Source organism: Rana temporaria, chromosome 3, assembly GCF_905171775.1.
Source record: "Rana temporaria chromosome 3, aRanTem1.1, whole genome shotgun sequence".
NCBI classification, from domain to species: domain Eukaryota; kingdom Metazoa; phylum Chordata; class Amphibia; order Anura; family Ranidae; genus Rana; species Rana temporaria.
In genome coordinates, this window is record NC_053491.1 from 328,923,058 (window position 1) to 328,946,279 (window position 23,222).

Genomic DNA, 23,222 nt, shown 5'->3' on the forward strand with positions numbered 1-23,222 from the left:
TCATTCTGATGGTAAGCGAGAGTTCTGTAAAACCACCAGCTTTGCAAATAGAATTATCCTTCTTGCTCCCATATGTTGCTGCTGGCTATTAAAGCAACCATTGTATCCAACAGAAAGAAATACTCAAAACGTTGCCATTAGCCATACCTGAATTGTTGGCAGCATTTTGTTTTTTTATTATTGGGAACAGAGGATCTGTACTTTTAGGAGATCGTTTCTAAATACTATTTTCAAAATTTGTGATTTCACAGCTCTGCTTTTAAAGATCACACATTAACAAACGAATGTCACAAATGTTGAAAGACCAACATTTGTGTCTCCTTTTCAGGTGGGAAGATTCAGCCACCAAATATTAGTGGCATTAACATGCACATTAGTATCAGCTGAGCGTGCATGTTTATCCACAGGATACCCTTAGCACTGGGATTATCTTTTAAAAACAATCAATTTAAACAAGAAAAAAAAAAAGAAGGAAGGTGAAGCTGGGTGTCATTTAACCTAGAAGACTAGTGCCTGCCCTGGAAGCAGCAAGTCTGATGACAGCACTGGAGACAGGGTGAGTATTGCACCAAAAAAAGTTATTGGTGGTTTTAAAAATGGGGCATTAGTTGGGTTTTTGTTTAGGGGGGGGGGGGGGGGGGAATAAAAAGAAAAAAAATGAAAATGGGCATGAACCAAAAATGGTACTACAGTAGTTGACCAATAAAAGTTACTTTGTGTAGCAAGCTGTAATTAACTGCTCATCACTGGTAGTTTTCTATGGTTCGCTTCACAGGTGATGATGAATACCAAAACAACAACAACTTAGGTTTCCATTAAACTGAAAGCTGTAAAGCGTTGCTTTCGGATTTGCAGTTTAAACTTCCTTTCAAACTGCAATGTTTGAAATAACAATCTGACTGCACATGATCGTCTCCACCATCTGTGGAGCTGTGGTATGAATATCAGTCTATAATTATATATTATAGCAACGTAAGAAAGGCAGAGTTAAGATAGAAACAGAAATGTGCTGATGCTATTATTGAGGAAGATTCCGCACAGACTTCATGGCATCGAGAGCCGACCCAATGTCATATTGTTTTGCTTCCAGTAGCCTCGTGAGCCAGCCTCCCTCGTCTGTGAAACCCATGGACAGCATCTGTGATAGTGTTTCAATGAGCTGAGGATCTGCTTCTGGAAGACAAAAAGAAATAAAATAAAAAGCTGTTAAAAAAAAATAAGACAATTTTTAAGTTGAGATTTTCAGATTCCAGCTGTCTGCATCTCTGAATCCACTGATCATTTTGAAATACCATTTTCACTCAAGTCAATCTCATGTTTTTTTAATATTGCTCAGTTTGAATTGGCCAGGTTTGTTGAAGGTCTATTTTGTATTAAATGTATTCTCAGAACAGACCTCCTTTGGGAAAGGATGGGGGGCAGAACAAAAGCACCAGACTGCAGTCTTAAATGCAGAAACTATGAACCATAGGTGTGCACCCCAATGCTCAAACACTTATTACCGATAACGTACAATGTTTATTCAGAAAGGGAAGGGGCTGGTAAATTACCTATTTACTGGCCCCTTCCACCACTCATCCTAAAACATCTCCGCAGCAACAAGCAGGAGAGGAGGGAAGCCAGCAGCGCTCTGGGAGGAAGAGGGGGAATTTGTGCTGCACAGGGTGATTAGGGTGTGCTTGGCACACCCTGTGCGCACCCTATGCTATGAACTTTGTTCATGTAAAAGCAGTCATAGTAAAAGAATGGGAGCTCACATTGTCAGGCATCTGAAGGTGGTTGTGTCCAACTTCAATAGATTTTACTCAGGTCAGGTACAGGCAAGCCTGCATCCCACCCCACCACCAAAAGTGTTGCATCTCTAAAGCTGGCCATAGAGGAGTCAGTTTTTTGTTCAACCAGTGTGTTAAACTAAAACATCCAACCTGAACTCTACCTCTGTGTCATATTATGACAGCGGGCAGGGGCTGCAATCGGCAGCCTCACCGATTAACATAGATCTGCAGGAGGTGGCACCATACTATTAATTATAGGAAATGGTTGTAATGTGCATACCAGAGCATCAATAAGTTTGGAACTTCCAAACTAAATTGCAATGTCTGCCACTATATATCAGTCAGTGGCAATTTTTCTAGGACTTTAGTTAAATCCCTGCACGGGTATATTCAAAGCAATCTGACACATGCTATAGAGAAAAGGTAGGATCAATTGTCTTTTTAACATAAATACTGTAGATATTTTAGATTTTCTATTTTTTAATTCCCATGTTGGAAACTGGGGTTTATATTCAAAGCAAATATCTTAACTGTCATTTCATAGAGCAACATACTATGACCTTTTGCAGTACCAAATTTACACCTACATTTGCTCAAAATGTATTAAACAAATGTTTAAAGAGAAGATGTTACCTGCTGGGAGGTGTGGATAAATAGCAGCTTCTCTGAGACCTGTGGGAGCATGAATGGGTCTGTTTGGGTCTAAAGAACTGGGTTCCTCTGTGTCTGGTTGAAGGGACTGTAGCTCACCAGTTGACGGGTCCACCTCTTTGGGGGAGACATGAGTCCAGTCATCCTCACCACCTGATGCATTGCTGTTGTGTTCACTTTGTTCCTGTAGGACAGAGGAGCAGATTTCAAACACTGAATATAGATTTAAATTCTCAAAAGGCTAATTATCACATAAGAAGCCCTTTGCAGGGAGCACGGATAGATTCTAAGGAATCTAAAACATGCTATAGAGAAAACAAGTTGGGGCCAACTGCCTTTTTTTTTTTTCTTTTTTTAGGACAAACACACTACACTTCTTGCAAAAGACAACAAATAATAATATGTCCACAGACAGGCATACTGCAACTCGAGAGGATACAGGTTGCCATTTGGTATGGGTAAGAAAACCAGTTCTTACTCTGCAATATAGAGTCAATGTACATGTATTGTACCTGATCAATTTAGAGAGGTTCTATAGGTTATGGAGCAAAATTGTCTTCTGTGAAGAGAAGCTATTAATTTAAAAGGATAACTTTTTGCAGGAAAAAAAAAAAAAAAAAAAAAAAAAAGTGCATTTTTATTTATTTTTTCCCCAATAGGAACCTGCAAAGCATTGCACCCACGATCAGGAGACCACTGGTGCAATGCAGGGCTCTTGCAGTTTGTCAGTGTAAGCTGTCTGCTCATACCTCGTTTGGGCAGCCAGTTATGCACCAACTACCTCGCGTGCTCAATAACACCCTGGAAGTTCATTGAAAACTACAAGCCGACAGCCACAAAAGGCTGTCGGTACTTTTAGTTCTCCCATTCAGATTTTTTTTCAAATTGTGACAGCGGGTGCAGGGAGAAGATCCCACGGTCACAGAGGATTGGGGGGGGGGGGGCTGCTGCAACAGTAACATGTTACACCCCAAATATGGATGTAACATGTTAAAAAATGTGACCTTATCTTTTAAATGGTGTTAGTATTCCAACATGGCACTTGCCACATGCCCACACCACTGATCACCATTTACAGTTAGAGGAAGTATTCCCATTTGAAGAACAGTGAAGGAGCACTTACATTTTCATTTTGAACAGAGGGGTTCAAAGAAACATCTTTCATCCGTTTAGCAATGGCATCTGTATCCATACACTCCTCATTTTCAGGTCTGCTGTTAACATTCTGAGGGTGTGAAGTGAAGGATGAGCTGTTTGGTTGGGAATCTTTAGCTTCAGAACCAGATGGCGGGGTTGCAATCTTGCTGCGTTTACCACCATGTTCAACATCAATGTCTACATCAATTCCTGTATGTAACACAAGGCAGGAAGCAGTCAGTTATTAGTTTTTTCTGAACCTGAAAACCAGGGAGGGTGTCATTGTTGGCATCCCTTTCTGAAATAATTAGTTGCCTGGCTGCTATGTTGACCTTCTGGCATTAATACTTTAGGCTACTTATCCAGAAGAAGCATGCAGACTTATTAGCTTACTTTGACCGTCTTAATATGCACACTTGTTCTGAGTCAGTGTCTAAGGAAGTAATAATGCAAGTAGGTCATAATAAGTCAACTAGCTTTTTTCTGTTCCAGTATATGTATACAGTTCGAGGATGTGCAAACATTAGAAAACACTTCAGATGGAGGGTAGAAACAAGCTTAAGTTGCAAACAAGAGTCTCAGCAAGCACGTCAAGGGTGTAACTTTAGGGTAGGAAGATAACTTTAGTGGACTCCTGAAATTTATAAAAACACAAAGCAGAAGTGGATAAACATAAGTTGGGATAGGGTGGGTGGGGGGGATGAAAGTAATATATGAGGCCTAACAAGTCAGTACCCTTGAATGTAGAGAAAGTAGAGCCAGGAGAGGCAAATTATGGGTTGATGTAGGAAAAAGTAGTGCCAGGAGCATGAAAGCAGTAGGGATGGTAGGGATAGGGTTGGCAATTGAGTAGTAGAGCTTCCTACACCTGGGAGGGGGCAAGTACGGGGCTCCTTTTAAAGGAGGTTAGCAATGCCAGCCTTCATATTTTTTTTTTCCTAGGAAAGATTTACTTGGGACTTACCAAGGGGACTCAACAAGGCTGCCACACTTTCACCGACATTTTGCAAGAAGGTGACATTAGGATCAGGAGATGGCTGAGAAGAACTAGGAGCAGTACCTAGGGGGAAAACAATTATACATTACATTTTCAAACCTTTAGACAAATACATAACTACTGCTTTGAAATTGCTGACGAAATAAAAAAAAAAGCTTTCCATATCAAGATTTACCTTCTGCAGGTGGAGTCTGACATTGTTCTGGGTTACACCCTGTTTGCTGGGAATTTGGGCAGTGAAAGCCTGTGCCAGGGTAACCCCAGCCATTCATCCAGTTGAAAGGTGGCACTCCATGATGCATCTTGCGGAACCAGCGCCCACGAGGAAAAGGCTGGAGAGAAACCAGAATTAAATCAGCCACAGTAACAAACATGCACGTCGACTTCCAAAATGTACATACTTCAGACAGCAGGCCCACATTATATATTATTTAAAAACCAGAATCTTATTTTGTAGAAATATACTATATACAATTATTGCTTTATACAACTGAGGGCATCTGCAGATGGGATTAAAGATTTTGAAAACTAAAAAACAGATCTATATATACACGAAACAGATTGAAAAAAAAAAAAAAAAAGTATCTACTATACTGAGAACCCAAAAAATGCATTTGGGGTCCTGAAAGCAGACCTGCACAATATGCTTCCCTCATAGCATGGCAGCATTAAAGTGGTTGTAAACCAGGGGGTGACCAATCTTTTGAAGAGAGAGGACAATTAAAGCGACTTGGTAACCGGTCGCGGGCCACAATGAGCGGAGCGGGTGGATGCCAGGTCCGTGACTGCTCTGTATATGCAGAGCGGACACAGCCCACTATACTCTCTTTTTTTTGCGGATTGGATGTAAGACACAAGTCGGTTTACATCTGCCACTCCTTAGAGGTGAATGGAGGTTCCAATCGGGTCAGACTGACCGTGTGAAAGGGGCCCAAGGCTGCTTTCACACAGATGCACCCTCACCAAACTTGCAGGTAATATCAGAAATCTATGGCTCAGTGCAGGTAACCAGCAGGTGCACTGTTTGCATCTGCAGATCAGTTTGAGGCCTGGTTCACACTGGGCTGCGGGAGTGAAGCCGCGCGAGTTCAGCTGAACTCGCACGATTTCACTCCCGCCGGCAGTCCCGATTTAAGAGACATCTGTGCAGGTTTCTGCACAGATGTCTATGTAAATCGCGGCCCGAAATTGCAAAAAGTAGTACAGGAACTACTTTTTGAAATCGGTGCAGCGCCGCAGATGCGGCGTCGCACCGATTAGGACAGTGTCATTGCCGACAATTGGCGGCAAATGCTGCCGATTTGAGATGCGATTTCACTCTGCTGATAACAGAGGAATGAAGCAACAGAGAGAAACGAAACTCAGCTTTGGAGAGAGACAAGTAACACTACAGAAATATGTGCTCTGTTCAGATTTCATGACTGGGGTTTACAAAAACCAGGGAGCTATTCGACATCTTCAAATTGATGTACTGTAGTCTATATTGAGTTTCCCTGAGGCACATTGAAGTAAAGCTCACTTTCATTTCTTGCCCTTTGTTCACTCGCTATTCCACCATCAGAGTGCCCAGGAAATACAGTTCTGGGTATGGGATAACATGTAACAGACTTCCACCCTTCCCTCAATGCAGCCGTTGTTGCCAGCCAATGGCAAGACCCATAGCCAATGATGAGAGCTTGCACAATACCTATGCAACTAGGTAGTTTGCTTAGCATGTCAAAACTAAGGCCCCATACACACGATAGAATCGATCCGCAGATAAATCCCATCGAATGGGTTTCTGCGGATAGATTCTATGGTGTGTACACTCCGGCGGATATTTATCCGCGGATATTTCCGAATTCCAGCAGATAGATATGCTGTGCATGTCGACAAATATTTATCTGCTGGAATCGGATCCCACGGATGGATCCGCTCGTCTGTACAGACTCACCGGATCCATCCGTCCAAAGGGATTCCCCGCACGCGTCGTAATGATTTGACGCATGCGTGGAATTCCTTATATGACAGCGTCGCGCCCGTCGCCGCGTCATAATCGCGGCGACACGTCATCGCCAGAGGATTTCGGCGCGGATTTCAATGCGATGGTGTGTACACGCCATCGCATAGAAATCTGCTGAAATCCTCGAGAGGATTTATCCGCGGATACGGTCCGCTGGACCGTATCCGCGGAAAAATCCTCTCGTGTGTATGGGGCCTTAGAAGAGTAAACCTAAACAGCTAGGGGAGGATTGTATTTGTTTTGGATTCCACATAGTTTATTAGCTGTGCTATCCATCATACACATTACTGGCAACTACTGTTCTATTTACTATAGAATTGACTGCAATTACTTACAATAGGAGTAGGGAACATAATCATGTTGTGCTCCTTATGGATTCCTTTCCCCTCGCAGGTACTGCACAGGTCATAATCTGGGCAAATCAGGCACTTGTACCGGTTCCCCACCACAGCACCTTCACATCCATCACAGGTCACATTAGGGTGGACCACATTCTGGGGAGTCTCCTGTCCGCAGTGTGCACGGTGCTCACGCTTACAGTCTTTCCTTTCTAAAAACAAAACCATCCAATTATATCTTGTAACAGAATATACATTTGCCTTTTAAAGTAGGACAAAAAACAATTGACACTAACCAATATTTTATATCAAATTTACCAAGATAAGTAATTTTATAAATTCTCATTATTGTATAAAAAAATCTTTATCTTATAAAAACTTAACATTTTCTGGTGCAGTAGATCTTAAAGCGGGAGTTCACCCATTTAAAAAAAAAAAAAAAAATCTCCCCTTAGCTTCCTGCTCGTTCGGTCTAGGGGAATCGGCTATTTATATTAAAATATGAGCAGTACTTACCCGTTTTCGAGCTGCATCTTCTTCCGTCGCTTCCGGGTATGGGTCTTCGGGAGCGGGCGTTCCTTCTTGATTGACATTCTTCCGAGAGGCTTCCGACGGTCGCATCCATCGCGTCACTCGTAGCCGAAAGAAGCCGAACGTCGGTGCGGCTCTATACTGCGCCTGCGCACCGACGTTCGGCTTCTTTCGGAAAATCGTGACGCGATGGATGCGACCGTCGGAAGCCTCTCGGAAACCTGTCAATCAAGAAGGAACGCCCATTCCCGAAGCCCATACCCGGAAGCGACGGAGAGGATGCGTCTCGTAAACGGGTAAGTACTGCACATATTTTAAAATAAATATCCGATTCCCCTAGTAATAACGAGCAGGAATCTAAGGGGGAAAAGTGCCCTCTAAGGGTGAACCCCCGCTTTAAGATATAAAACAATATAAAAACAATATAAAAAGCCGCGCCAAGTATCAACAAAAAATTGAATATAAAAGTTCAACAGTCCACAAATGGTATGAGTAAGTGGATATTAAATTGGTTCTCAAACAAAAAGCAGAATCGCTGTATTGATCAGAGGCTGATTTGCATGTAGAGATGTTCAGCTTTACAATGCACCAGGTGACATATATACAATGTGTGAGATCCCACCACCGAAATTGTATATCAGCTTACCAGATAGCAAGCCTTTAGTGCAGTTGGCTATAGCCCAGCCACGGCCTTTGAATCCCCTGGGCTACGATGTTTCAAGATTCCCAATCAAATGGCAGACTTGGAGTTGAAAGCGATGCTTGTTTGCGATTTAAGACACCCAGCACCTCCTCAATAATCACAATAACGCGATAAGCGTAACCCAATCCGGTTCACATGCGGGCAGGAAGATAGAAAGGGACGCAATAGCGTGATATCGTAGGTAACAGATTTATTAAAAAAAGTATTGTACTTACACTTAGACAGTATAAACACAGCATATAAACAGGTAAAAAAGCCGGCCGGCTTACGGAGCCCTCCTCCTCGGCGTGATGACGTCACTGACGCTGCCTCCAGACGCGTTTCGTCCTATTGGACATTGAGAATGTCCAATAGGACGAAACGCGTCTGGAGGCAGCGTCAGTGACGTCATCACGCCGAGGAGGAGGGCTCCGTAAGCCGGCCGGCTTTTTTACCTGTTTATATGCTGTGTTTATACTGTCTAAGTGTAAGTACAATACTTTTTTTAATAAATCTGTTACCTACGATATCACGCTATTGCGTCCCTTTCTATCTTCCTGCCCGCATGTGAACCGGATTGGGTTACGCTTATCGCGTTATTGTGATTATTGAGGAGGTGCTGGGTGTCTTAAATCGCAAACAAGCATCGCTTTCAACTCCAAGTCTGCCATTTGATTGGGAATCTTGAAACATCGTAGCCCAGGGGATTCAAAGGCCGTGGCTGGGCTATAGCCAACTGCACTAAAGGCTTGCTATCTGGTAAGCTGATATACAATTTCGGTGGTGGGATCTCACACATTGTATATATGTCACCTGGTGCATTGTAAAGCTGAACATCTCTACATGCAAATCAGCCTCTGATCAATACAGCGATTCTGCTTTTTGTTTGAGAACCAATTTAATATCCACTTACTCATACCATTTGTGGACTGTTGAACTTTTATATTCAATTTTTTGTTGATACTTGGCGCGGCTTTTTATATTGTTTTATTTTTTCTTGTCATCACACGCTAGCCGCTGCCTGAAATTACTGTGTTGTGATAGCGCGGTTTTTTGGTGTATAGATCTTAAGATATACTCAGATCTTTGGTGGCTATGGATTACAGCAAACAGAATTAGATCACATTTGTATGTTATTTATGATGCATTGGAAAACACAAATACCTTTAATGTAGACACGGAAAACGCCTTCATTAAGATTTTCAAGACCCATATTCAGCTCCTCATCAGTGGAGAAGGCAACCAGATCCCCCTCTTCATCTGGAAATACAAATAAATATATATTTGTAGATATACACAACATACAGGTTACAGATCTGGAAAAAAAGGACCAAAGTTTGCACCTTTAATAAGACCTAAAGACCATTTAAAAGTTCACATCTATAATTTACCATTTTGTCCCTCACTTTCTGTCTCCAGACGACACATGATGTGAGTGCAGATCCCTCCAAGTTAAAGGGGTTGTAAAGGTTTGCATTTTATTTTCTAAACAGGTTCCTGTAAGCTAGTGCATTGTTGGTTCACTTACCTTTTCCTTGGATTTCCCTTCTAATTGTTTTATTCCCCCCCCTTTGTCTGAATTTCTCACTTCCTGTTTCTCCTCAGTAAGCTTGCCTTCATCATCCGAGCTGTGGAAAGTCAGCCAGAACAGCTTACTGAGGAGGAACAGGAAGTGAGAAATTCAGACAAAGAAAACAAAGAAACAAAAAACATTTAGAAGGGAAATGGAAGGAAAAAAGGTAAGTGAACCAACAATGCACTAGCTTACAGGAACCTATTTAGAAAATAAAAAACAAACCTTTACAACCCCTTTAAGAAAAATCCTCTCTTAGACAGGTGTCACTGGAACAAGTGTCCCCATTGGAGGATTTCTCCTCTATTCCAGACCCAGCAACAAATCAAAAGTTTAGATTTTCCCCATCAGTTCCAGTGACAGGATGTCTGAATCACCCCAACATGGACACAGACAGCAATGAAAACCTGGCAGATGTTTAAAAATTCAATACTATCTCTGTGTTCTCCAAACTGCTGCGTTTTGATTGCTTTTATACAGCCCTTGGCGCACCATTCCTCTCACCGACACCAACGATGAAGCATTATTAAACTCCAGCACTAAGCTTTTAATAATGTAGTAAAGGTAAAATAATCCAGACAAAAAAAGCAAAAAATTAAAAAACACCAAAGCTTGGGAAACACACAGAAAAAAAAATATATATATATTTTTTTTTAATATTCATTATAGCTAAATAAAAGCACTTTAATGCTAAAGGGGTTGTAAAGGTAAATGTTTTTTAACCTTATTGCATTAAAGTGGAAAAACAGCCGAGTATTAGCGCCCCCCCTGATTACTTACCCGACTCCTCGAAAGTCCCGCGCCGTGAACGAGCAGGCTTCTCTGCCGTCTTCCTGTCTCATTCATTGGTTGATTGAAAGCAGCGCCCACATTGGCTTGCGCTGCTGTCAAGCACATCCAATAACGGGGCGCGCCGAGGCCGAGTGATACAGTGAGCGGCTATGGTTGCCGGCTGTATCACAGGAGCGCGCCCGCAACAACTCATCACCATGCTCGCTCGCATTAAGGCGTTGAGTCCTTGCGGGGGGAGCCGAGACAGCCGCCGAGGGACCCCAGAAGACCAGGTTTGGGGCCACTCTTGCCGAGGGACCCCAGAAGACCAGGTTTGGGGCCACTCTTGCCGAGGGACCCCCAGAAGACCAGGTTTGGGGCCACTCTTGCCGAGGGACCCCCAGAAGACCAGGTTAGGGGCCACTCTTGCCGAGGGACCCCAGAAGACCAGGTTCGGGGCCACTCTGTGCAAAACGAGCTGCACAGTGGAGGCAAGTATAACATGTTTGTTATTTAGAAAAATCCTTTAATATCTAGCCTTCCCCCCTCCTTCCTAGTTCTGTACAAGGTTACAGTACCTTTGCCCTAGACACATCGTCTAACCGCACCTTTGTCAATCTAGGCAATATAAAAACAAACAGCAAAGGGCACATTCCTTTCAGTGGATGTAATGTTATCTTTTCTTGTTTTTAGAACAAAAATCTATGCTGCTGATTGTTATGACACTACTTTTGGCTCTCATGTGAATGTTGAGAATAAATCCTGAACACAAAAACTATTAAACAATTTTACTTTACAGATTCATAAACTGTAAAAAAAATAAAATAAGACAATCACGATGCTCGGCACCAGCAGCCACTCAACTGAATACCTAGAACAAGGAATCAAACTGTTAAAGTAGAACAAAACAAAAAAAAATAGGGAGTGAAATACATTTTGCTTGAAGGGGTTCCAAGTTCACCTTGGCTAATCCTCACTGGGCATGAGCGCAGGTTTGCTCTGAACTTGGGTTTGGACCAAACTGGGAAGGAAGCGGTCATTTCCGATGACTGCCACCTAACCAACTGCAGCCCAGGGTATTTCCTACCCCGCAGATGTCTGTACACAAAGGGGCAGGGATGCTTCAGGACACACTGGGCCTTCATTTTATAAATAGTAATGGATATCGCTTTTTTATTAATCTAAGGAGAACTGGCTCATAATAGTAAAAAAAAAAAATTAATTGTTTATCATTTGTTGTACAATTCTTGCCATTATGATAACCAACTATCGAGGAACAACCCAAAATAAATGGTCTTGATAGCAGCGAAGGCCCAGAAACAATAGTGCGCATTTTGTTTTTTGTAATCCTACCTAAAAAACACACCAATGCTGACTTTTGACCCTGACTCAGATCAAATATATATATATATATATATATTTTTACATTCTTCTTCAGAAAGAAGAAATTACAATGTATCTTTTTCTCTATTCAAGGGGAGAAAGAATACATGGGAAGGCTGTGCAGGTACTGATCCCTGTGATAGTTAATCGCGGTGATCAATTGATTTAGAGGCGTCCTCCTACCCTCCTGATCCTTAGTATGGGACCAGCATACTCTTATGTGGCCCTATGGAAGACCATCCACTTCAGAGGAGGTTAAAAAAAAATGATGTTAACAACAAGGTGTTCCGCTTCATCCGTGTGTTGGGGCTGTACTGACCCACATAGCCCAATGCATGTGGTGCAAACAAGTGGCCCATTCAGACCAGCAGGCACGATGATCCCTATAATGTGTGGTTGTATGGAGTGGTGTGAAATAAACCCCTTTACACTGACATAACGCAAATATGCAGCCTTCGGCTTGAGTGTGTTGTACTGGGTGATGTAGGCCGCTGCACACATCATCCCGTTACTGTTCTTTAGAGCCGATGGTCGGCTTTTTTGTGATAATAAGCAGCCACTGGGCCCTCCCGCCGCCTTTACGCGGCTCGTCCCGTCTCTCTTGTCTCACCGGGAGGCTAGAGCGACCAGCCGCCATTTCCGCCGGCTGGCTGAAGACCCAAACGAAGCCGCAATCAGCTTCAATCGGGTCTCGGATCTAGTAACCCAGAAGCGATGTCCTGACATCGCTTCCAGTTTACTGGAGACTTAAAGGGGTTGTAAAAGCTTTGTTTTTTATTTTCCAAATAGGTTCCTTTAAGCTAGTGCATTGTTGGTTCACTTACCTTTTCCTTCCATTTCCCTTCTAAATGTTTTTTTTATTTGCCTGAATTTCTCACTTCCTGTTTCTCCTCAGTAAACTTGCCACTATCATCTGAGCCGTTCTGGCTGGGGGTTAGTCAGACAGTACAGCTTACTGAGGAGAAACAGGAAGTGAGAAATTCAGACAAAGAAAAAAAACATTTAGAAGGAAAATAAATCAAAGTAAAAAGTAAGTGAACCAACAATGCACTAGCTTAAAGGAACCTATTTAGAAAATAAAAAACGAACCTTTACAACCCATTTAAAAGGCGCCAATTCTTTTAAAAAAAAATTTTTTAAAGAGAGCATTCAAAACTGTCAAACTTGGCATTTTGAATGCTTCCAAGTGCAAAGGAGGGATTTGGGATCTTATAAACCCAAGATCCATAAAGAGTACCTGTCATTGCCTATTACTGTAACAAGGGATGTTTACATTCCTCGTGACAGCAATAAAAGTGAGCAGAATTTGTATTTATTTTTTAAAGGGAAAGTGTTTAAAATAAATACGTTTTTTTTTTTTTTTTTAAAGGGTCCTTCTGCCCAGAAGCGAACGCAAACGCAAGTCACGCCTGCAAATGTAAACAACCAAACCACCAGTTAAAATCACACAGGCATCGCCACGATCATTAGAACGAGAGCAATAATTCTAGCACTAGACCTCCTCTGTAACTCTAAACTGGTAACCTGTAGATTTTTATAAAGCATCACCTATGGAAATTTTTAAGTACTGTAGTTTGTCGCCGTTTGCTGTTGACATGTTAGGTTTCTATTTACTCAGTGTAACATCATCCTTAACATTATACAAGAAAATTGGGCTGTTTTTTTTTTTTTTTTATTCATGGAAGTGTATTTCTTCCAAAAAAAATAAAAAAATTGCATTTGAAACACCCCTGCATAAAATACAGTGCGACATAAAATTATGCAAACGACCACCATTTTATTCTTTAGGGTCTCTGCAAAAAAAAATTATATATATATATATATATATATATATATATATATATATATATATATATATATATATATATATATATATATATATATTATTATTATATATTTTTTTTTTGTCATTTTCTAGCAATAAATACTGATTTTTAATTTGTAAGCAACAAGTGTCAGAAGAAGGGTTAAGCGTGAAGGGGTTTAAGTGCGGTTTACTTTTCTAACTTTATTGAACTAGCTCCAAATGGTGACATGCTGTGCCGTGTAACAGGTAAGCAGTTCTACCTGTTTTTGGTAGTGTCAGCAATGGCAGAATACCTAGTTCTGGTTCTGGTGCTGGGTTTATGGTGTCAGCAATGGGGTATAATGCAGAATGCCTGGTTCTGGTGCTGGGTTTATGGTGTCAGCAATGGGGTATAAAGCAGAATGCCTAGTTCTGGGTTTATGGTGTCAGCAATGGGGTATAATGCAGAATGCCTAGTTCTGGGTTTATGGTGTCAGCAATGGGGTATAATGCAGAATGCCTGCTTCTGGGTTTATGGTGTCAGCAATGGGGTATAATGCAGAATGCCTGGTTCTGGGTTTATGGTGTCAGCAATGGGGTATAATGCAGAATGCCTGGTTCTGGGTTTATGGTGTCAGCAATGGGGTATAATGCAGAATGCCTGCTTCTGGGTTTATGGTGTCAGCAATGGGGTATAATGCAGAATGCCTGGTTCTGGGTTTATGGTGTCAGCAATGGGGTATAATGCAGAATGCCTAGTTCTGGGTTTATGGTGTCAGCAATGGGGTATAAAGCAGAATGCCTAGTTCTGGGTTTATGGTGTCAGCAATGGGGTATAATGCAGAATGCCTAGTTCTGGGTTTATGGTGTCAGCAATGGGGTATAATGCAGAATGCCTAGTTCTGGGTTTATGGTGTCAGCAATGGGGTATAATGCAGAATGCCTGGTTCTGGGTTTATGGTGTCAGCAATGGGGTATAATGCAGAATGCCTAGTTCTGGGTTTATGGTGTCAGCAATGGGGTATAATGCAGAATGCCTAGTTCTGGGTTTATGGTGTCAGCAATGGGGTATAATGCAGAATGCCTAGTTCTGGGTTTATGGTGTCAGCAATGGGGTATAATGCAGAATGCCTGGTTCTGGGTTTATGGTGTCAGCAATGGGGTATAATGCAGAATGCCTAGTTCTGGGTTTATGGTGTCAGCAATGGGGTATAATGCAGAATGCCTGGTTCTGGGTTTATGGTGTCAGCAATGGGGTATAATGCAGAATGCCTAGTTCTGGGTTTATGGTGTCAGCAATGGGGTATAATGCAGAATGCCTAGTTCTGGGTTTATGGTGTCAGCAATGGGGTATAATGCCTGGTTCTGGGTTTATGGTGTGAATGAGCCCCAGTGATGTTCTGATGCCATGAAGGGTCAGGGTAGGTCTATGATAGGTGTCTCACCTCTGTAGAACATCTGGAAGGCTCCCCCTCTCAGGCCTTGGAAGACATCAGTCACCTTCCTGATGAGCAGCTCACAGCTGGATCCCGGGTCGGCAGACTTCCCTTTGCCCAGCTCCAGTGCGAAGCGTCTGATCTCCCTATGGGTCTCGTCCTTCCCCAGCAGATAGGCCTTCACAGTGACCGACATGGCGGCGACTCTACGGATCTCCTTCTCTTCCTGGATGGATTGCGCAGCTGGAATTGTCAGGATCGGCGAACACACAGCTCAGTCTCTGACTATCCAATGACTTGTCTCCAGTGACCGGACAGCTCCGCATATAAACAGCTTCTACCGACAGTCTCCGCCCACCGGCCGCTGCCTCATTACCCCGCCCCTTACCGCTACCAACCCCGCCCACGCCATACTTTGACAATACACCATGCGGCCACGCCCACATATTGTTTTCACATGCCAAGGAAGAACATGGCCGCTGTATTTGTGATGTCATCGTGACATAGCAAAACAAAGGGGGATTCCTCATAGAGGAGGAATGTGAGGGACGATTCTAGAATCATCAAGAAATCTCCAAGATCTGCTGATGGAATGTCATCATCCTGTGTGCAATGACTTTACAAGTACAATGTTTACTAAGGTGGAGCTCCACTCTCTTAAGTGAAAAAAAGTTACACAAAAGTGTACCTGCTGACTTTAGATTTCAATATTTTTTATTTAAAAAGATCTGGTAAGAAGAGAAATAATACGGGAACAAAGTCATTTCTCAGGTTGTCGTCATATCAAGACACAGGTAGATAAGGTGAAAAGTAAGGATAAGCAAAATCCAACATCAGAAGAAAAAGGCAAAAAATGGTCCCAAGTTAATATCCAAAGGTTAAATGTACTATCCAGCATCAAAGAAATAAAAAAAGTAAACATTTCTTATCGTTAATCAGGAATATAGCTATGTATGATGGAGGGCAGGAACATAGACATGGAATGGGAGGAAACTTTGCACCCCCCGTCGCTCAATCATCAGCCCACCAGCCCCACACTTGCCCCATCTAGCTCACGGTCAGCGTTTCCACTTCTTCAGCTTTAACCAGCGCCGCCTCCGCCTCCTCGCCTTTACAACAGCTTCCCCTGTGTCTTCTCCTCTTCCTCCTCAGCGGACAATACGATCGCTTCTCCTCTCAGCTAATCGGGTCCCAAAAACTGCTTCCTGATTGGCCGGAAGGAAAATCAGGCGCCCTGAACCCACCCTTTTTTTAAAAATCATTTAGAGTCTCTGCTTCTAATTACGTGCTTCCAAGAAAAAATAACCCCACTGGAATGCATGTGTCCGGCACCCTGTGTGTAGGATTAGGGGGGTGGCACTGACACTAATGCCCAATACTATTGTTGGGCACACAACTGTATAAGGCCCCAAAGATAACCGAATATACATTTAGATATACATAGACTCCTTTCACACTGGGGCGGTTTTCAGGCACTTTAGCGCTGGAAATAGCTTCTGCTAAGCACCTGAAAACCGCCTCCAATTCATTCAAGTGTGACTTTTCACACTGGGGCGGTGCAGGACGTTACGAAAAGTCCTGCAAGCAGCATCTTTGGGGCGGGTTTGGAGCTCTGTCATTAGCGCTCCCAAAACGCCCTGCCCATTGGAATGAATGGGTAGCTGTTTCAAAGCCACAAAACAGGAGATTTTAAGTTTTTTTGGGGGTTAAAAGTGGTGCTAAAACGAGTGGTGCTTTAATGCCAACACCCGGTGTCCGGTACCCGCTCCTCCCCAAAACCTTAGTTTCATAAACAGGAGGCCCTAAAGCGGAACTTCCCATTTTGGGTGGAGCTCTGCTTTAAGGCAGGTTTTTTTGTTTTTTTTTTAGATTTGGACAGTGGTGAGGGGTTAGAACATGTGTCAGGTTCTTATTGCTGTCTGTGTCCCCCATTAGGAAGATTCAATGTCATGATCACCAATGTAACTGGGAATGAAAGAGAAGGGAAATTCAAAATGTTGAGTTGCCACCAGAACAGGAATAGAGAGGAAATCTTTCAATGGGGACACCTGTTCCAGTGACAATCCTCTGATGCCGCGTACACACGATCGGAATTTCCGAAAATAAAAGTTTCATGTGAACGTTTGGTCCGAAATTCCGACCGTGTGTAGGCCCCATCGGACTTTTTGTTGTCGGAATTTCCAATCGTCTGTATGCAATTCCGAAGCGCAAAAAAACACGCATGCTCAGAATCAATTCAACTTATGCTCGGGAATCATTGAACTTGATTTTTCTCGACTCGTTGTGGTGTTGTACGTCACCGCGTTCTTGACGGTCGGAATTTTGTGTGACTGTGTGTATGCAACACAAGTTTGAGCCATAATTCCGTCTGAAAAAAATCCACGGTTTTCTTGTCGGAATTTCCGATCGTGTGTATGCGGCATTAGAGGGAATTTCCCTCATGTTGGAAAGATAGCCTCTTACTTCCTGTTGAGTCTACAGAACAGTAAGTAAATCTCCCTAATGAGACACATATGGCCAAAAACAGAAGTTTGGCCCCTTTCACACCAGCAGGCCGATCGGGTCCACCTGTCTGTTATTAAGGCGGACCACCCATTGTTATCTATGTGTCTGTCACCCGCCAGCATCCAATCCAGTCCGCTAAAAATAGACAGATGGGGATACATTTGCCATCCATTTGGTGGATCGCCCTGGATGACAGTCGGATGGAAATGGACATGCAGTACGTTTCCATCATACTGCCTCATAGAAAGCATCAGGCTGTGTCCATTCGGCACAGCGGAGCGGACACGGACCTGTCATTTGCCTAATCAGCGGAAAGATCCCCCGCTGAGCAGGCGGATCCGTTTGGACAGATTCCACCCCATGGTAAAGGGGCCTTAAAGTGGTTCTAAAGCCAAAACATTTTTTCCTTTAATGCATTCCCTGAATTAAAGTGGAATTCAAGTAAAAAAAACAAACGCCAAACCTACTCTCAGCCTAATCTATCTAAGCCTGTAAAGCAAAAATCTATGGCCCGGATTCACAAAGCACTTACGCCGACGTATCTCGAGATACGCCGCGTAAGTGTAACTATGCGCCGTTGTATCTGTACGCTGTGCCCACAATCTGAGATACGCCCAAAAATAGGCTTCCTACGACCGACGTAACTTGCCTACGCCGTCGTATCGTGGGTGCATATTTACGCTGGGCGCATTTGCCGCTCCCATTGATTTTCTATGCACATATGCACATGAGGGATATACGCCGATACACGAACGTACTTGCGCCCGGCGCATAATATACACGGTTTGCGTAAGTCGTACGTCCGGTGTAAAGTTATTCCCCATATATGAGGCGCAACTCATGCTAAGGTATGGACCAGGGAACACAGCCATCGTATTTTACGTTGTTTATGTAGTACGTGAAAAGGGCTGGGCGTAGGTTACGTTCACGTCGTAGGCAGTGATCCGTCGTATCTTAGGGAGTAGTTCCGACGTGATTCTGAGTATGCGCACAGGGATGCGCCGTTCATTTTAAGTACTTCTATGGCGCTTGCCCCATCATTTGCATGGGGTCATGCCTCATTAGCATGGCTCACGCCCACTTCCACCTACGATGGCTTATGCCGAGGAAACCCAGCGTATGTGGGAGCAAGTGCTTTAAGAATCCAGTGCTTGCCTCTGTGCGCTGCATTGGCGTAGCGTATATTAGATACGCTGCGCCCGCATAAATATGCGCCGATGTATGTGAATCCGGGCCAATGTATTTACCTGTTTCACAGCTGCTCTGGTCCGGTCTACCCCTAAACCACGGCTGTGAAATGGCTCCCCTGCCAGTTTATTAACACTGTCTGTGTACCATTTGGGAAATTTCTCTTCACTTCCTGCCCCAAAGACACAACAGAAAGACATTTCCCATCACTACTTGTTCTGGAGACAGCTCCAACATTTTGGATTTCATCTCACTTTCTTTCTTAGTATTGTCACCAGTACAAAAAGAGGGGCAAATCACCCCTGGGGAGACACATACATCAATAAAAATGAGACAGAGGGTCTGTTCTTTGACCACTCTGTCCAAAACTATAAAAAAGGTTTTTCCTAGCCACTACCCACCCTGCCTATAGCAGAATGACGGCCGGGCGGTGGATTCGTTATCCTGACTGGGCGTCATATGACGTCTTTCAGGATAACATTCCGGTGGACATGGCGCAGCAATCAGTGGTGCTGTGTGTCAGTCAGACACACTGCATCTCCGATCGTGGTATAGAGCCTCTGACGGAGGCTGCTTACCCCCTAATCAGCTGTGACCAATCACAGCTGATCATCGCCTGAACCAGGAAGTGCCGGTAAGTTGGGGGTGGGGGTAGGGGCTCTGTGCTGATAATCAGCACATTGATTATCAGCACAGCCCCCATCAGATGTGCTCATCAGCTGCCAATGAATGCCCATCAGCTGCCAGTCTGTTCCTCATCAAGAATGCATGTCAGTGCCCATCAAAGTGCCAATCAGTGCCTATAACAGTGCCCCATCAGTAATACCTGTCAGTGATGCCTATCCAGTACCATCAGTGCCTATCATTGCCACCCATCAGTGCCGCCTATTAGTGCCCCTTATCAGTGCCCAATGCCCACCAGTGCTGCATATCAGTGCCTCCTCATCAGTGCCACCTCATCAGTGCCTGTCAGTGAAGGAGAAAACAAACTTTTATAACAGAAACAAAGAAAAACTTTTTATTTTTTTTCAAAAAATTACATTTTTTTAGTTTGTTTAGCAAAAAATATCAGGTGATAAAATACCAGGAAGAAAATGATAAAAATGTGGTTTGCGACAGCACTGAAAGCTGAAAATTGTCCTGGGCAAAAAAAAAAGGGGGGGGGGGGGAGAGTGGCTAGAGATACGCCATAAAAGAACCAGATGCAACTAGGGTTATGAATATTTGTATGATTGTTCATGCTTACTTATAGAAGTTTTACCACGGGCCCAATTTTATGTTTTCTGAGACTAAAGCCCTGTACACACGATCGGTTTGCCCGATGAAAACAGACTTTCATCGGTCAAGCCGATCGTGTGTGGGCCCCATCGGTTTGTTTTTCATCGGTGAAAAAAATAGAACATGTTTTTAATTTTTCCTATGGATAAAAAAACAATAGAAAAAAACGATCGTCTGTGTGGAAGTCCATCGGTTAAAAATCCACGCATGCTCAGAATCAAGTCGACGCATGCTCGGAAGCATTGAACTTCATTTTTCTCAGCAGGTCGTAGTGTTTTACGACACCGCGTTTGGACACGGTCGGATTTTTGACCGATGGTGTGTAGGCAAGACTGATGAAAGTCAGCTTCATCGGATATCCGACGAAAAAATCCATCGAATTAGATTCCATCAGATATCCGATCGTGTGTACAGGGCTTAACACTCCAGCATTTGTCAGAACTCACCTGAAATTTGACAGCTGCCCCCTTTAAGACTGAATGTTTAAATTCTTGCATTACCAGTTGTGTACAGTTCTCTTTAACCACTTCCATACAGGGCATTTTCACCCCCTTCCTGCCCAGACCAATTTTTAGTTTTTAGCGCTGTCGCACTTGAAATGACAATTGCGCGGTCGTGCGACGTGGCTCCCAAACAAAATTGACGCCCTTTTTTTCCCACAAATAGAATGTTTTTTTTTTTTTACAAAGTTCACATAAACTTTAACCACTTTCCGACCAGCCGCCATCATTATACGGTGGCAGGTCAGCTAGTTCCCGCAAATCGCCATAGGTATATGGCGGCACTTTTAAGATCCCTGTTCTGACAAGGGAGTAGAGAGTGATTGTCTGTTCCTAGTGATCAGGAACAGTGATCTCTCTCCTCCTCCAGTCAGTACACTCCCCCCACAGTTTGAAACACCTCCAACCCCTTAATCACCACTGGTGTTAACCCCTTCCCTGCCAGTGTAATTTATACAGTAATCAGTGCATTTTTATAGCACTGGTTGCTGTATAAATGTAACTGGTCCCAAAGAAGTGTCAAAAGTGTTCGATCTGTCCGCCGTAACGTCGTAGTCCTGCTAAAAAAAAAAATCGCTGATCACCACCATTACTAGTAAAAAAAAAATTATAATAAAAATGCCATAAATGTATACCCTATTTTGTAGTCGCTATAACTTTTGTGTAAACCAAATCAAATATACGCTTATTGCGATTTTTTTTTTTACCAAAATGAATACATATTGGTCTAAACTGATAAACGTATTTATTTATTTTTGGATATTTATTACAGCAAAACGTATTGTTTTGTTTTTCAAAAGTGTCAGGCTTTCTTTGTTTATAGCGCAAAAAATAAAAACCGCAGAGGTAAAAAAAACACCAAAAAGAGAGCTCTATTTTTGGGGGGAAAAAAATACATTAATTTTGTTTGGGTACAAGGTCACACAACCACGCAATTGTCAGTTAAAACGACGCAGTGCCGTATCGCAAAAAATGGCCTGGCCATTAAGGGGGGAAATCTTCCGGTCCTTAACCAGTTGGTAACCGCCCTATAGCCAAAATACGGCTACAGAGCGGTTCCTGTACTCTAGGAGGGCGTCAATGTACGTCCTCCCAGAGACTGCGTTGTGCGCGCCCGAGCGGGCGCGCACACGCGATCGCCGGTGCTCGCCGGGTCTACGGGACCCGCAGCAACAGCACTCGCGGTAAGGAGCCAATGGAAGCGGCTCCTTACCACGTGATCGCGCCGTCCAATGACGGCGCGATCACTTGTAAACAAACCGGCGTCATGTAATGACGCCGGTTCCTCCCTCTCCTCTCTGTACCGTTCGGTACAGTGTGAGAGGAGAGGGAGGGGGGGGGGATCGGGCGGCAGCAGCAGCCGCCGCACTGTGGGCTGGATCTGTGACAATTGCAGTCACAGATCCAGCCATCCCTGCGCAATACTCTGCAGTAAAAAAAAAATAATGATGAGTGCAATACTCTGCAATACCCCACCCCATACTCTGCAATACCCCACCCCATACTCTGCAATACCCACCCTGGGGGGGTGGGTATTGCAGAGTATGGGGTGGGGTATTGCAGAGTATGGGGTGGGGTATTGCAGAGTATGGGGTGGGGTATTGCAGAGTATTGCACTCATCATTTTTTTTATTTTACTCTGCAATACCCACCCCCCCATACTCTGCAATACCCACCCACCCATACTCTGCAATACCCACCCCCCCATACTCTGCAATACCCACCCACCCATACTCTGCAATACCCACCCCCCCATACTCTGCAATACCCCCCCCCCATACTCTGCAATACCCCCCCCCCATACTCTGCAATACCCCCCCCATACTCTGCAATACCCCCCCCCATACTCTGCAATACCCCCCCCCCATACTCTGCAATACCCCCCCCCATACTCTGCAATACCCCCCCCATACTCTGCAATACCCCCCCCCATACTCTGCAATACCCCCCCCATACTCTGCAATACCCCCCCATACTCTGCAATACCCCCCCAATACTCCGCAATACCCTCAATACTCCAATACCTTGCAATACGTCGCCTATGGGGATTTTTAAGTAGCAACGTTTGGCGCAATTTCACGAGCGTGTGCAATTTTGAAGGGTGACATGTTGGGTATCTATTTACTCGGCGTAACTTCATCTTTCATATTATGCAAAAACATTGGGCTAACTTTACTGTTTTTTTTTTTTTTTTAAGCACAAAACTGTTTTTTTTTTAAAAACACGCGTTCAAAAAATTGCTGCGAAAATACCGTGCAAGATAAAAAGTTGCAACAACCGCCATTGTATTCTCTAGGGTCTTTGAAAAAAAAGCATATATAATGTTTTGGGTTTCTATGTAATTTTTTTAGCAAATAAATGATGATTTTTACATGTAGGAGAGAAATGTCAGAATTGGCCTGGGTGCTCCAGAACGCCTGATGGTGCTCCCTGCATGTTGGGCCTCTCTATGTGGCCACGCTGTGTAAAAGTCGCAAACATGTGGTATCGCTATACTCGGGAGGAATAGCAGAATGTGTTTTGGGGTGTAATTTGTAGTATGCATATGCTGTGTGTGAGAAATAACCTGCTAATATGACAGAAACTAGATTTTTTTTTTTTTTTTTACAGAATTTTCAGTATTTTTTCTTTTATAGCGCAAAAAATAAAAACCGCAGAGGTGATCAAATACCACCAAAAGAAAGCTCTA

At 43.5% G+C, this 23,222-nt stretch overlaps 1 protein-coding gene across 1 annotated transcript; it reads right to left on the minus strand.

The window, feature by feature from the left end:
- Positions 1 to 630: 630 nt before the first annotated feature.
- On the minus strand, positions 631 to 15,416 carry SQSTM1 (sequestosome 1). Its single transcript, XM_040344987.1, has 8 exons — positions 15,072 to 15,416; positions 9,278 to 9,373; positions 6,898 to 7,112; positions 4,736 to 4,892; positions 4,528 to 4,623; positions 3,550 to 3,773; positions 2,409 to 2,610; positions 631 to 1,173 (listed from the first exon to the last, which is right to left on the minus strand). The coding sequence occupies exons 1-8, from the start codon at positions 15,256 to 15,258 to the stop codon at positions 1,019 to 1,021; spliced, it is 1,332 nt and encodes a 443-aa protein (XP_040200921.1). The 5' UTR covers positions 15,259 to 15,416; the 3' UTR covers positions 631 to 1,018.
- Positions 15,417 to 23,222: the final 7,806 nt, after the last annotated feature.